The sequence below is a fragment of the Thunnus albacares genome, chromosome 12, assembly GCF_914725855.1.
Source record: "Thunnus albacares chromosome 12, fThuAlb1.1, whole genome shotgun sequence".
Taxonomy (NCBI): domain Eukaryota; kingdom Metazoa; phylum Chordata; class Actinopteri; order Scombriformes; family Scombridae; genus Thunnus; species Thunnus albacares.
The window spans coordinates 897,457-913,934 of NC_058117.1; the positions used below are offsets into that span (position 1 = coordinate 897,457).

At 39.5% G+C, this 16,478-nt stretch overlaps 1 protein-coding gene across 1 annotated transcript; it reads right to left on the bottom strand.

Moving 5' to 3' along the window:
- Positions 1-3,242: 3,242 nt before the first annotated feature.
- Positions 3,243-14,394, bottom strand: dnajb6a (DnaJ heat shock protein family (Hsp40) member B6a). Its single transcript, XM_044368925.1, has 8 exons — positions 14,215-14,394; positions 11,552-11,658; positions 8,903-9,012; positions 8,635-8,700; positions 5,954-6,064; positions 5,627-5,773; positions 5,303-5,513; positions 3,243-4,151 (listed from the first exon to the last, which is right to left on the bottom strand). The coding sequence occupies exons 2-8, from the start codon at positions 11,614-11,616 to the stop codon at positions 4,046-4,048; spliced, it is 816 nt and encodes a 271-aa protein (XP_044224860.1). The 5' UTR covers positions 11,617-11,658; positions 14,215-14,394; the 3' UTR covers positions 3,243-4,045.
- Between the last annotated feature and the right edge of the window lie 2,084 nt (positions 14,395-16,478).

The window sequence follows — 16,478 nt, forward strand, 5'->3', positions numbered from 1 at the left end:
GGAGAACTACCGGCCCCGAGGAAGAGAGAATAAACGAATAAGAGAGAGAGAGAGAGAGAGAGAGAGAGAGAGAGAGAGACAGAGAGAGAGAGAGAGAGAGAGAGAGAGAGAGAGAGAGAGAGAGAGCTAATTGGATTGAGACGTTCAGCACCAAGGACAGCTCCAGATCAACAGCTTGTTCCACCTGAACTCCTGCTCGCCGCAGAGCAGTTTTGCTGCATTACCCCAGGACTCTATGTAAGTTTGTCACAGGTCAAAGCACTGTCCTGAGCACAATGTGACAGGGTGGAGTTTGATGTGTGTCTTGTGGTGATGAAAAAAAAAAAGTTTCATAAAAAACGATTAAGGCTTAAACAAAGGCTTAAAGTGTGTTTGGAAGTGTACTACCCTGATCGACAGGTGTCTCCGCCTACATCCTGCTACTTCCTCGTAGCTCTGCTCAGGCTCCACAGATTAAAAAAACAGTAGGTACATAAAGTATATGATGGGTTATTTAAACAGATACGGAAATTATGACAAAAATGCACGACTGATAGCTACAGGGCCTTAAAGAAGTGCTGAGGTCACTCTGGACCAGTACTCACAGGTACATAGTGCCAGCATATGTGATTTTTCACCATCTAGATATCTTTACACTGCCTCTTACTAAACACGTGTGCTCATGTTGTAGTTATAAGAAGTTTCAGTAGGTGGCGCTTTTTCCTGTCCTATAATGAGCGGAGGTGGATAGCACTTGGCAGAAACTTTTGTCCAAAGGGACACACAAAGGGGGTACAATTCAAGCCACAGTAGATTAAAAACATGCTCACTGTCTGAGGTGCAGCATGTGGTGTGCACTGTCACACTGCTGCTGTCAGTCAGTGTGCCACTATCACAGGACAGTATGTAGAGAGAGTAGACAGGCAGTGGGAGGGGGATGTAGGCAATCAAACTCATTTCCACCAATGAGAGCCCTACATTTACAGACACAGAGGAAGCTAAAACCCAACTAAGGTTCCTAAATATTTATTATATGAACAGTATTCATGGAGTGTTATGATAATGGGTTTTAAAGGCTAATATCAACATTTGTTTAGAATGATTATCTTCAGATTTGTGCACTTATAGTCCTCAATTACTCAATAAATAAATTAGTTTAAAAATGAATTTAAAATATACTAGACTGTTCCGACAGCAGGTCATAAAACAGTGTATAGACTGTCAAACTCTGGAGCACTGAAGACTTACCTTGAAAATGGACCAGTCAACATGACTTCAATATTAGAATATTTACTGCTGAGTAGACATTACTTAAAATTGGTCATGTCATACCTAAAGCTTTCCTTGTCATAATTGTCATGCACAGATGAGGTCAAATGTGTGTGATTTGCTTATTCGGGGCCTCTACTGACTTCAGGGCCCGAGACAGCAAATGCTTCATTGTTGTATTTTCTGCATTGTAGATTCTCTTCCATCTCATGTCGTTGTATCAGTTGTATCAGTTGTATCAGTCAGTCCTACACAAAGCATGAAACATAAATCAGTAGCTGGGTCAGTACCACAACCAGGCATGCCAGCTGTCTATTGTTTGATGGCACACAAAGCACTGCTAATACATATTGTCTGACCTGGTTAATTATCTGTTTCCTGTTCCTCAAGCAAAAATGTCTGCTCCTTCTTCTTCTTTCAGTTTTATAGCAGGTGGCAGCCAGTGTTAAGGTGCATTACCGCCACCTTTTATGCTGGACCAGAATTAGCTATCCCCCTTAAATAAAATAAAATAAAACAAAAAAGTGTAGTAGTCTCTCAAGTAGTGGTACAGATGCGCCAACGCAGTGGTAAATACATTTTCAGACTCAGTTTTTCCACTCCAAGCTTCCTGATTTCTCTCTTTAGTGTTTCTTTTTCTCAAGAGTTTTTTTGGCAGTGAAAAATTACATGCTCCACCGATTCCTCTATTTGACAGTGATCACATAAACATGAGGGAGGTTTGCCTATTAAGTGTGGTCTATTGAGTCTGGTATGTCCTACTCCTTTGCTTCAGATTTACTGAGTGAGCTGTCTATGATCTTGTGCTTCAGTGCCTGTTTTTCTAACCTTGCAGCCAAGCAAGGTTGGCACCTTGCTTGGCTGCCTCTGCCATCAGTGTATGAATGTGTGTGTGAATGGGTGAATGTGGCATGTAGTATAGAGCTCTTTGAGTGGTTGGAAGACTATAAAGGCACTATATAAATGCAGTCCATTTAATGCTGTTGCAATTGCCATCATCTCGACTGTGTAAACGGATGAATGATCTAATCTCTGTATTAGGATCCTTGGGTCCATTTGTGTATACTGGAACAAATACATGATATAGTGTTTATAATATAGTGTCTCTAACCAAAACTGCAATATTTCCAAAACCTTTATGCACCCTAACCCTTTCCCAATCTACTATACAAAATGTGATGCAATATGGCCCCACTGCATGATACTAATGTCTTTCTGTTCAGTTTAAAGAAAGATTGTCTGTTGGGAATATGGTCAAACACTTTAGCCAAGTTTTTACACTGCATACACCAATATTGTCTCTGGCTAGTAGCATCACTGCTGACCCTCCCATGTTTTATTTTGAGTCTGGGACTCCTACAGGTTAGACTGAAAAGATTACAGACTATTTTGTTCCTCGGCCTGTCAAATCAAAAGGCTAGATTCTAAGGTGGCCCAGCGTAATGTTACACCAAAGATGTAATGCACCCAGCTGGTGTGTTTCACAACCTTTCTACTTGTGTGGGTCAAGCAATGCACTGCAGCAACATGTTTTTAATATGTCACTGTAACAAATGTTTGTAGTATTGTTTTTATATACAGTACTCTGCAAAAGTTCTAGGCACTAAAAGTGAGGCTGCTTTCAAAAGTAATGCCATTAATAGTTTTGATTTATCAACTAAATTCATACAAAGTTCAGTAGCTCTGTGGGGGCCATACCATCAATATAGTTATTTATGACTCTGGCTGTATGTTTGGGATCATTGTCATGCTGCAGAATACATTAAGAACCGATCAGACAGCTCTCTGATGGTATGGCATGATGGATAAGAATCTCAACATCTAATGGGCCTAAAATGTTTGCATAATGCTGTCTGTGAAAGTGTTTGTCGTGTTCAGAACAAAGTCAAATCTAATATAATTTTGAGCACTGACATATTACTCATGATGAAGTTCATGATAATTAAGGTTGGAACACACCTCAATACAATCAACAGAACAGACACGAGCCAAAATTCAGCATCCTGAAAACAGGACAAAACTCAGATTTATTGGTTTACAAAGTACACAAAATTCCTTCTATATTCATATATCATTTATAGAATGACTTCCGTCATTTGTGCATCATAATGCAGTTTTAACATTAAGACTCAACATCAACAGGTGTACATGCATCATTAAATAAACAAAAACACATTGGTATTAGAACATACAAAATTGCATAACTCATCCTACCAGCATTGTATTTAAAAAAAAAAAAAAAAAAAAAAAAAAAAAAAAAGGACTAAGAACAGGTTAGACAAGCAGTAAACAGAGAGAGGGAATATGCTTCGGTTATGCCTACCCACTTTTAAAAATCAAATTCAACATTTTTTTTTTTTTTTTTACTATTCAGATGAAAAAGCAAAGTCATGCTTTGTTTTCTGAACACAGTGTGCTGTCTGCACACAGACACACAGTGGAGTGCATACAGCAAGTAGTGGAAGAGAGGGGGGTCATATACATCAGAACAATACTGTGGTCCCAAACACTGAAACAATAACACCACCCTGAGCCAAAATATAAGGACAGCTCCAATTTCAGAACTACATTAACAAAATGCATAGAAAAGTCTGATTTGAATGGTTGGTTAACAAATGAGTCAGCAGGGAGAGGACATAAAGGGAAATAAACATGACCTAAGTATGTACATCCAAACAATAGTAGAGCATTATTATTACATCGTTTTGTTGCTTTTTTTCTTCTTTTGTTTCAAGCTCAAGGTTGTTGGTATGTTTGTGCTGAGGTAACGCTTCTCCAGCTGAGGACTGTTCTGTCTTCACTTGTGTTCCAGTCGCAGCAGCTGCTCCTTACCGTTAATGGTTAATGACCGCAGCTGCCCATCCTCCTCCACCTCCACCCGCTCCTGACCGTTCTCCACAATTCTGGAAGAGAAGAACAGAAGGAGGACTGAAACCAGGCTTCACTTACACACAAAGCCTATAAAATGTAGGGGAAATGGAGCTTGGCTAAAAGAGAACTGACATGAAATCTGAAACATTGCTGACCTTATTTATCTGCTACAGTGACTGCTTTTGGTCTTTTTTTATGTATGCTCCTTATGGCCTTTGTTGATCTTTGTGCGTCAAGGCAGGCATTTTAACATGTCAAAGCACAGGTGCGATTAATAATACTAATTATGGCTGAATCCTATTTATACCACTTTCAGACAGCAGACACAGTGAATGACACGGGTGTACTCCCATTCATGACAGCGGTCACCCTGCTTCTCACTGCTTGCAGGCTCCAGTCTGCTGTGTAGCTCATACACTTCACTGATGAACCTGAGAATTAGCACACACTCTATTTCTCTCTCTCACATACTTTTTGTCAGTGAGTCCGTTACAGCATATTGCTCCACCATGACAAAAAAATATTTGCTCAGTTTCTTGATATAACAAAACGTTCTCAATTTAATGAGAAAACCTTTTCATTTTCTCTTTATAACAAGAAAAACAACCCGTTATATTATGCAAGTTATGCAGCACATTGCTGCTCTTTATGTGCTGATTTCTTTTCTGGTATACAACTGGTCCTCATATTCTGAATAATCACAGACAGGATGGTAATATTCTAAGGGAGAACTGTGTGCTCACTACTTTTCACTCACTGTTAATGAAGAACTGCTAAAGTACAGATGTCAGTCTGTATTTTAGCACAACAAAGCACTGCTTGAACTGCTTGAACTGCTTTTCACTTTCCATGTAACTTAACTGCTGTTGCATGTGTGCTGCCATGGTTACATACAGTATACGCTGTTTATGCAGATCACTTTCTTGACAATTCAAGTCCAATATTCATGTTCAATATTCCTTTACACCCCAATTAAATATGGAAAGGTTACTGATTAAATGGGGGGTGAGGGTAAATAGCTGTCTACATGAGCAGTTAGCATCATCTTTACTTAGCTCTGACTGTCATTTCCCAGAGATGTGTCCACAATAGCAAAGAAAACATAAGATGAATGTATATCACAACATTATGTAGAAAAAGTCAGATGCCAGTGAGTGTGATGTTCTACTTCCATAGTATCTACCTTTTAGTAGTGATCTTCCTGCCGTTGATGATCTTGGTGGAGGTGGATACAGAGCGGAAGTTGCCCATGCCTCCACCTCCACCACCACCTCCCCCAAAGGAGGAGGAGGAGAAGGAGGTAAAGCCTCCACTTCCCAGACTGCCCATAGTTGTCATGTGACCCATGTGACCCATATGACCCATGGTGTTCATGGAGCCAAAAGAACCAAAGCCTGAGATGAAGAGGACAGAGAAAGTCTCATTTCAACTGTTGACAGGCTCATTCTGCGCTGGTAAAATGCAACATCTTATGTTATTTTTGTTTATTCTTTGGTGGATTTCTTACCTGGATCAAAAGGTGAGAAGCCAGCACCAAAGGGAGGAAACCCAACAAAGCCCCCAAAAAATGAGCCGCCCGTCCGGCTGCGATTTGCCCGACTTTGGTGCCGTCGCCCACTGCCAAAAAATGGATCATCACTAAATGGATCTGCACCTGAGTGATCAGAGCAGAGGAGAGACAGGTGGTGGTGGTGGGGAGGGGGGGGACAAAACTTGAGCAGGAAATCGGAAACATTAAGGCAGGCAGAAGCTTTTCTAATCTGCATTTTGGCTTAAAAACACCAGCATACTTAATGTTGGACCAATTTATTTACATATGAGTAGAAGGATGTACCAAAAAAGTCTGCAAATGGGTCTCTGCCTCCAAAGAATTCCCTGAAGACGTCCTCTGGGTTGCGGAATGTGAATGGTTCGTGGAAATGGTCTCCATTGTGGAAATGGCCCCCTGAAACATCATCATCATCATCATCATCATGACAATGAAAACTGGTGTTATTTTCATCCATCCATTCCCATCTCCATCTGTTCCATTCAACGTCAAACTATGCTTCTGCTGCAGTGTTCAAACACCAGCAGCCGACACTGGCAGGACTGGACACACTCCCTCAGGTGACCCGTCAGTGGTTATAGTTGATGGAACTTTTGATGGATCTTTTCTAAGTATGACTGACAGACCCCATTTTACTTTCACAGATATCTTAACTAATATAATTGTTTCTCCAATAGGTTTATATTTGTTGATGCAGCCTCCCTTTTCATTCTTTTTCTTCCTTTGACTGTGTTGCCTTTTCTGTTGTAGGTTTCAACACTAATTCTAGCTAATTATTAGCATGAACTTGCCTGCATTCTCAAAAAAATGTTTGGGCAAGTAATATATTACTGTTTTCTATTTTTCTATGTATTCTTCTATATGATGGTTGTTATGGTAACTTTTTAGATTACTTATGTGATTTATGATTTATATTTGATTCAACTTTTGAAGTGTTCTATTTCATATGAGTCTATATAATATTGATGTTGTTTCAAGTTGTTTTTGCCCCTTTCTCAGAGGAATGTTCTGTTCCACATGTGGGAGCATCAGACAGTGTTGTCCAGCTCTGTCCTGATTGGTTCAGCTTGGGAGCAGACTGACTCTCAATCATGCAGATCACAATCACCTGAGTGCTGAATGTGTTTGTGCCTACATATTGTTTGTCTTGCTCTGTGATGGTGATTTGACAATGCCTGACGAAGATCTCTGGTAGATTGAAACATTGCTCAATTAAATTTGCTGGGGGCTACTAGTACAGTGTGCGGATCTTTTTTTTTTCTGATTTTTACCTCTATGTGATTTTTGATCAAGCACCTGTGAAAGTTTTTGTATTCCTTTTTGTACCTGATGTATTTGAAACGTATCTTAAGCTGTGTTCCTAGCCACTGGAATCATTCTATGAAGCCTTCACTAAATGTCACAGGTTGTCACTGATTGGTTGCCAAGCTTCAAAAGGGCGGGTCTTACCTAATTTGAGCCTGTCAGAGGGTAGACGCCCAAGGAACAAGAGTTGAAACATGAATGCACGAGAGCAGCGTGCTACTGATAATGATAGCAAGGAACTCTTTTTGAGATCATGGTGGACATTGAATGATAACCCTCATTAGTAGTGTAATCGAACACAGTTGATCTGTGATCTGTATGGATCGCCCCCCAGGGTTCAGCATGCATGTGAGCCGCGGATTGATTGCAAAATTTAATGTCTCATTGGAGACAGAATAAACAAACTGCTGTAAGAACAAGTCATGGACAGACAGCGTGCCGCTAACAGGGATTTTGAAGAGCAACAACCAAACCAGCATCTAACAGGCACAGTGACATCTGCAGGTATGTTTACACGCTGTTTAATGTGCTGCAGCTGAGCAGATAATTAGCTATCTAGCTGCTAACTTATGTTAGCAGTGCACTTTCCCCTGGTGAATGTTTGTTTGATGCTCTTTCAACAAGTAAAGCTGCTGGACAAGACATGTTCATGTTTGTAAGTTTTCATCAAGTTTTGATGACGTGCACACAGGATATTGTTTCATTCACTACCATGTTTAAAGGAGGAAGGTATCATGCCTCATATTGCACTTTAACAATTGTTAAATACTTTGTATATTTTAAGATTTTATTTAAACATTGGACATCTTGAATGTTGTTTTCATAAAAGACCATGGGCAAAAGTTCCTTGCTTTAAGAGTTTTACAGAATAAATGGAAAGCAAAGTTATATTTGTCTCCCTTTTTTTTTGCTGATCAGAAACAGTGACAGCAGATAGTTTTTTTATTTATTTATTTTATCTGCCATCACTGAATCTTCCCAGTAAAACATTCTGTAATTCTTCCATAAGGCCATATTCCGACCAAATCTGGTGTTGCGGCACACTGCTGCAGGGTTGTGTGGAGGTTTGTGGGGGTGTGGGCTTGTTTGAGCTCTACAACATAACTGCTGTGAGACAATCAGACAATAACGCTTTATTGATCTGATTCACTAGCTTTCTCGCTACCACCACTTCCTCTCTTCATTCACTCTCTAGCTCGCTCAACCACAGCTGCTCTCTCTCTCCTGCATGTACTCTCAGATCCCTCTTTCTCTTTTTCTCATCTTTTTAAAAATCAGTCAAGAAGCCGACAGCAAAGTATAACTTTACTTTTAATGTTATCAAACAAAGAGAAATGTCCTCCCCTCCTCCTAGTAATGTCTGCAGCCTAAACGCAACTACCCCCATTCAAATGAATGGGAGGACTGGCGTTTTCGCTGCACCGCCTGATTTGGTCTGAATATGGCCTTAGACACAGGTTTTCTGCTGGAATAAACTGTAAATGAGTCCTGTTTAATAACAGAGCTGTGTGCAGCTGATGAACTTATACTTTCATCTGAAGTCTGTTAAATCTGATCCATAGTCAAAATCAATCTTACATACAGTACATGCATCTGTGCTCAGCTAAGACATTATTAATGCTACTGGTAAGTTTTGAGCTTTTCTAAAAAGGAGCGCTTACCTCTTCCTCCGTTGTTCCCTGTGAGTCCTTCTTTGCCATAGCGATCATATATGCTCCTCTTGTTGACTGCAAGGGGAAATTGAAAAAATCTCAATGTAGAACAACAAGAGAGAATACAACCAATAAGTCAGATGCATGAGGGATACTGTGTTTCATTTGAACTCAGACCATGTGTTATCTATTAGCTTCATCCCATAACCTACTGTGCAGTATTTCACTGCTTTCTGTTGTACATTCGCAGGCTTGTACAGAAAGTTGTGATACAAACCATCTGACAGGACTTCATAAGCCTCTGACAGCTCCTTGAACTTCTTCTCGGCCTCTTCTTTGTTCTCTGGGTTTTTATCGGGGTGCCACCTCAGGGCCAGTTTTCTGTACCTGCATGAGGACAGAGGGAGGATGATGGTTGCTAAATAGGACTCCACTGTTACAAATAAAATACTGTGCTTATTAACATTTTATCTAGCTGTCATGATACTGCTACCTGCTGAAGCCGAGGCAGAGCAAAAGGGCGATTTTGTTTCTGTAACCCCAATTATAATTTTCTCACCTTGTCATTAACTGTAGAACTTAAAACCACACAGTTTTTAAATCATGCGTGGGCGTCTGTGCTTTTTGGTCCTGTCATATTGTAGTATTTGTTGTTCTGTTTCATATTGACTGGCTCATTTTTATATCATTTATTCAGTGCACCCGACTTTTGCAGGTGTTTTTAAATCATTATATGAATAAAGTGTCAAACGCATAGCTATTCCATGGCAGACCACGCATTGCAAATGCCTTCAAAATCCCTCAAGTGGCTTTTTTGTTGTTCCATCAACACTATAATAATAATGATAATAATGATAATGATAATAATAATAATAATAATAATAATGATAATGAGTTGTAGCATTCATATCTTTTTATCCTTAACTGTATGGTGCCAAACATTGTAATTCAACTACTATTCAGTTGTTTTATGCCCCTGACATTATAATCCCTAAGATTTTCATTATCAATCAGCATTCAAGAGTATGCTATTTATTCTTCAGCTATTGCTGAAAAATTCTGGGACTTACAGGCAACAATGCAGCATTAATGTTACTGTCTGTAACATTATCAGTTTGCATATGGGGCATGACACTGAATGTCAGCATTAGCTGATAGTAAAATAGCAGCAGGTTGTAAAGATGCTGTGAATCTTTTTTACATCTTCTAAGTGTTGGCAAAGACAAAGTAACTTCTTTATTTTGGATACAGTTATGATATAAACCCTGTGAAAAATGTTGTCATTATGCAGTATCAATAATGATGCTTTTGGTATGTGGAATTTTGTTCACGTGCTGCAACCGGCTGTTAATTCAAGTCTGCATAAGCAGCATGTGCCATTGTGTGTGTTGAACTGGCACTATGCTGTTAAGTTACTCCTAATGCAAACCCATCATTTCCTGCTGCTGCTTCACATTAAATGTTCAACCTGTTGAACCACCAACGGTGGCTTTTATTGTGAAGCAGCCAGAGGAAACAGTGTATTTGACACAGAGATTAGTGCTACTTTGCTGTTCAGTAAAAATGACTCCACACACACAGCAAAAGTTTTGTGTGTATTTGTTGCTAAATATTGCAAGTTACTGACCACAGTGAGCTGTCAAATAAAGAGGGCTTGATTTCTAGCCATAGGGGTCCATACATGTGTCATTTCCAACAAAACTGAGAGGCACTTGCTGTTATCACAGGTGTCACCGAATCAACCAGGACGGAAATCTGAAGGAGTAGAACTTAAAAAGCCTCTTGTAACGGGTGTTACAGATGAACATTTAATTACATTGGGTCCTCATACCTTACTGTATTTTGCAAATTCCAATGTTAACGGGGAGGTTCATCACAAATAAAATAAAGAATGTGAAAGCAAATTCATGTTATATTTGTAATAAATAGCTTCATTATGGACAATCCTTCAGAGTGTTTCCCCTGTGCTCATTCAGCAGTGGCGCACCACCGCTGCAGAACTGTGAGTGCTGCTGCAAAAAATTTCATACAATCGTTAATATCAACGGGCTACTAATGATTTTCACTCACACACTGCGAGCACAATAACAGCCTACGTTATTGCCGAATTGTTTTGAGTCATCCTCCCTCTCTTCGTAATGTGAGTGTGTAAAGTGAGCGTGCAGAGCAGAGGAAAAGGTTTGCAGTAAATGTACAGTACAGGCTACAGTGTGTCCATTAATAAATGCTGCAGCTCCTCATGACCAAAAAAAATACTCGTCTATGAAAGGGGGTTAGCCCCGAAGTTAGCAACAACGCATTAACCCAACCTGACCACGCTCACTTAAGGTGGACTGACCTTTAAGGTGGACCAGCAATTCTCATTTTAGTGTGAATCTCTAGCCGCTCTTTAACTAGAGAACTAGGGGGGGGAGCGCCATCCCCCTGCCACCCCAAAGCAGTCAACCTAGGGGAAAACACTATATATGTATAAATGATTTGTTGTTGGCAATAAGCTTAACAGTGTTGAGTCTTACTTTAACCCTGTTAAAGATGAAAGACCTGAAAAATGTGTGGAATGCTCATAAATAGGTTTTTTAAAAATGTCAATGAAGGTGTGTGTGCTCATGAGGAACATCAATGAACACACAGGGGATCAAACTAGACACAGGAAGCCCTGCCCTTCACTCTCCAGAGCTGCAGATTGATTACTGACCCCGGTTAGTTTGAGCTCATTCAGTAGTTTCATTGTTAATGAACTTTCAGAGAAAAGGTAAGCAGCCAATAGAGGGTCATTCATTAGTGGAACGGCAGGCAGCGAGGGCTTTTTAGAAGGCAGCAAGGTGAAAGCATCACTGGGGAGATTTCTGCTTTACTGTTTCAGAGCATCAAAACTTGAGGTGAGGATTAGGATGGAGGAATAAACATGTCAAACTTATCAACTGACGATTTCTTTATGTCATCTGCAGAAGCATCTCTCCGTACTCCTAAAACCTGGTAGTAGTCCACCATGATGAGTGGATGAAGGGAGGAACTTCAATAAACTTGAAGAACCTGAAAGAATAAAACAGAGGCTGCTGATTACTGTCACACATAACAGAAGCTTTAAATGACATCTGACAGTCAAATGTCTACACTGATGTCAGTATTGTGAGCCACTCTGGTTTAGAGTTCCAGAAACTAATCACAAAATGATTGTCATAAACGATGACAGTACACAGCATCAAAAAAAGATTTACAATATTATAACTGACAATATCTAGTCATAAATATCTGCTGAGATGTGATTATAAACAACAGAGTTTGCAGCTTTTGTGTTCCATACGACAAGAGTTTGATCTGATTTAAAGCACAAGATTCATTTCACTGAGCATTACTGGTGTTACTGGATACTGTGCTAAGAACTTTTTCATGCTTTATAAAATTGAATTAAAGTAGATTTAATAAAGATCATTTAATTTCAAAGTGAACACAGATTCCTCCAGAGTGATCTAGACTAATTACATAAGATTAGATTCATATAAAACTTGTTTGCATGAGTATTAGGGATGTCAGTTTTGGTTCATTTTGCTTTCAACAGACTGAAATTACAATACAAAATTATTTGTATTCGAATAAAAGTTTAGTTTTAGAAATTTTAAGTGTTACAATAAGTGTTCATGAATAAACAACCTTACGAAGGAGTTCCCCACACCGGGTCTTGAACTGGAGTCTCCCAGATCATAAACGACTGTGCAGACTACTGAGCTAAAACTCATCAACAACTTTACTCATCACCTCTACCCATTTCTATACCTATAACACAGAGACAGCACAGCATGTAATGAGTAGGGAGGAACTTCAAAAGGCGATTATTGCTTTGTACTTTTCATTTATTGCCTATTTTTTACAATCTAAATTTGTGGAAAGGAGAAGGGGAACAACAGGTTATGGAGAGTCCATTGTGTCAGTAGCTCAGCTTTATCTCTGGGGAACACCCCCAACTACAGGAGTGATTAAAATAAAATAAAAAAAATAATAAAAATAATCCAAATTAGATGATGTGTGTCATGTAGCAGGTTGATGTAACAGCAGAGAAGAGGAGAGAGACTGCAATGATAATGATAAAGATAATGCAACACTCTGTGTAGAAGTCGGTTTTACACTGGTACTTTATCCATTCAAAAAGAATATCTGATGGTGAACACGTAACTGTCTAGCCATCAGTGGAGTGTGTATGCTAATTAATCTATAGACTGACAGGGGTCAAAAATATTCCTGGCAGTTAACTGTTGACATCCCTAATGAGTATTCATCCTCCCCAAGTCAGTATTTAGTAGATGCATCTCTGGCAACAATTACAGCTTTGATAGGTCTCTCTCCAGCATTGCCAACATTTTCCCTCATAAAGGACCTAGCAGTGCAAAGGCCCAATTGTATTTAAAGGAATTATCAGGGCCCGAGCACAAAAGTGCGAAGAACCTACTGTTTTTGAAGAGATTATTATTATTTGGGCCTGAGTACAAAAATGCCAGGGGCCCAAGGGGCCCTTATTACTTACTTATTGGCTTATGACCCATTATAGTCTACTACTACTGTCATGGACTTGAATGTCTATGAGCTGGGTGATGTTCTCTGATCAGACTATAGCAGTTTACAAATTTTTGAATTTTTTCCTCTTTTTTTCTATCTTACTATCATATCCCCAGGTTGGGAACCACTGGAGTAAAGCATTGTGCAAAATGAAGTGTAAAAACAGAAATGCGCATGGTTATGCGTTTACCAAAGGGTCCTTTGTGGCTGCCACAAAGGACACTGCCACTGTTTGAGCCCAGCCTTGCTGAGAATGTGACAGAGACTCTGGTTCACTGTGTCTTTTCAGTTTGAACAGTGTCCAGAAGGAAGGAAGTGGAACTCTATCTTGAGTGAGCGATATCAACATTCAAGAACCAAATCAGACATATTGATGAGTATTTTAGAGTCAATACTTCCAATACAACCAGTACTACACACTATGGAGAAACAGCTTTGATAAGATTATAAATGTGAATCTTCTTCAAACATAAGCCACTATGCTTACAGCCATCAAATGCATTTTCTTCAGGAAATGCTTCTCTCATTGTGTTTTCTGTCTGAGCACAGCAGTATGGATGCTCCACATTGACATATTTAAGTGACCAATAACCGACAAGACTAGCAACTGAGTTATGCCTGATTTATTAGTACACATTACAATTTTAAGGTCAAATATATCGTAACTTAAGCTTTAAGAAATGTAAGACCTGAACATTTAAACAGAAACGTAGACCTGACCTCCATCCCGCCTGTCTGAGCTCTGAGTGACGCTAGCTTGTTTATCTCTATGACCCTGAATGGCTGCTGCTACTTACCTGGCTAACATTAATGAAAACAGCATCAGCGTTAGGGGAAGTTATTTACTGCACGGCTTGAAGCTATAGTATGCCCAGCAATTCCCAATAACGAATATAACCTCTGAAAAGCTTTTGTTCGTGGCAGTGGGTGCTGCTCACCTTAGCGAATCTAACGTAAGCTGGTTAGAGCGTTAGCTTAGCTTCTGCACAACAGTAAACATCATTAGTCACATCAGCTGTTCTGTCAAAACAGTCTTACCCAATTCAAGTCCAGGCTTCCGTGATCTCAGGAGACGTGTAGGGCAGATAGGCAGTCTGTTATTTAGGTTGTGATAGAGGCTAAACAAGTTTATTCATGCCCAGTAGTCTGTAGATTCTTAGATTAAACGCAACGTCCTGTTACTGCCTTCTTCTTCACGTTATTCTTGTTTTCATGGCGGTTTATTTCAGCTCACAGAGGCAATACCGCCACCTATCAGACAGACTGTCGCAAAGGACGCAATATATACCGAGTGTATTATCTGTAAATAACTATCAGACCCAATCTAATTCTCTCTCTCTTTCTCAAAACATTGATTAACACTGAGCAGGTGGCAGAAGATACTAAAGTTCGTATTGCAGTCAGTGTTGGTCAAGTTACTGAAAATTAGTAATTAGTTACGGTTACTACTTCTCTCAAAAAGTAACTCAATTGGTAATTACTTTACCAATTACTGCATCTAAAAAAGTAATTAGTTACCGGGGAAAGTAACTTTTGCGTTACTTTTAACACAAAAGTGTAACTTGTCCCAAAATCTCAGAGTTCAATCCATTCGGTAAAGAGTCCGTTTTGTTTTCCCCCAAATCCAAAATCAGTTCAGTTCAATCTAATTTCACAAACATAAAAGAAAGACAACTCGAAAGTCCCCTCCGCATTTTACCGCAGATCCACAACTCAAACCAGGGAGAGCAGCGAGCAGTTCAGTAACAGCTATTATTTACAATATATAACGTTGTAACTCCAGAGACTGATGTTTTACCACGAGTTGGCTAAAATGACGTGGACAACGCGGCTCTGGGACACAGTAAGGTCAGATGATGTTGTGTTTGTGTTGTGTGTGCGTTTGTCTGCTATCCTCTGCAGTTGTCCACTATTTTCACGTAAGACAAAAGTAACGAGTAACGAGTCCATTTACATTTCAGTAATTGTAATTGGAAAAAAAGTAATTACTTACATTAGTAGTTACCGCCAAAAGTAGTGGAATTACTGTAACGCGTTACTTTGTAACACTGATTACAATATTACATAATAATACATACAAAAAGTAGTGCTCACTTCACACCTGATAGAGTCTACATTGATGCAATATCCTGCTCACCATGTGTGTTCCATAAAATGGAAAATGCATTACTTTTGGTATTGGAAGTTGGCCCAAGGGGTCACTCCTTCAGGGGCCTATGAAACGGGCCCTCTGTTACTACTGTATAAATTAGGAATGGACAATCATGTGCCATATAGCAATGGTTCTCAAACTTTTTCATGTCAAGGACCCCCAAACTGACAAAAATGAAACCACGGACCCCCATTTGATAAGATTTTTGCTTTTAGGTGTTATTACAGAAAGTATGAATCCCATGACCAAAATAGTATACATTCTCATTATGTAGTCATATACTGATGGATGGAATTATAATGAAAATAAATGATTCCCCTTTTTGCTGGAGACCCTCTGGAACCCCTTCAAAGACCCCCGTCAGACCCTTTGTCATTGCAGCTATATTTTGTTGTGAAACGTGTCGTGGTCGATGAATGCAGCTAGCTGTCTCATTAGTTGGAGAGCTAATATCTGCATGGTGTTTATAGTCGGATAGCACCGTTTTTTGTTGTGTTGTGTCGTTATACCGGTCGTTTGTTGACGTTAGCAGAAGAGAGTCAAGGCACTCGGGAGCGCGCAAAAACGCCACTTCCGTTGGATTTTCGCGGAAAATCCAATCAGTCCACAGGCTGTTACAGACAACCGAGAAAGTCGGCGAAGGTCTCATTTTTTACGTTACATTACTACACGTTCACTCATTGGCAATAAAAAATGATTAATACATGTAAATTGTTTCACAATTCTACACATAAAACCTTTAATAAACTGTTTACTGAATGGAGAAAATTTGAAATCCAAAAAGTTGGTCCCGTTGCAGATCAGTCTGATGTGAACTCAGCAGGTGATTTCACTGATGTGTTCCGTTAGTGGAATCTTTGGGTGGAATGAAAACATGTGGACTGTTGGCCCTCCATCCCTGCTATGGATATCGTAATATACATTAATATCAGGTGCATATACTTAATACATTTAATGTTGATTGATCAATTTGTTGACTGGGACAGTGCAGTTTGAAACATTGAAGATGCACTGCACCAGAGTTAGCTTAAAGCTAGTTTGCATCTGTAGTCCCCAACAAAAAACATACAACAGCACAACAACAAACAGTACAAAGCAAAAAAAAAACAACAACCAAAAAACAAAAAACAAAAGAAACAAACAAACAAAC

Bases quoted from the DNA above. Each gene is read 5' to 3' on its own strand.
- dnajb6a (XM_044368925.1), bottom strand. From the start codon at position 11,616: ATGGTGGACTACTACCAGGTTTTAGGAGTACGGAGAGATGCTTCTGCA. The intron at 8,701-8,902 runs GTTTGTATCACA...TTCCCCTTGCAG, and splicing joins TTATGAAGTCCTGTCAGATG to TCAACAAGAGGAGCATATAT. The intron at 5,514-5,626 runs GTAAGAAATCCA...TCTTCATCTCAG, and splicing joins CTTCTCACCTTTTGATCCAG to GCTTTGGTTCTTTTGGCTCC.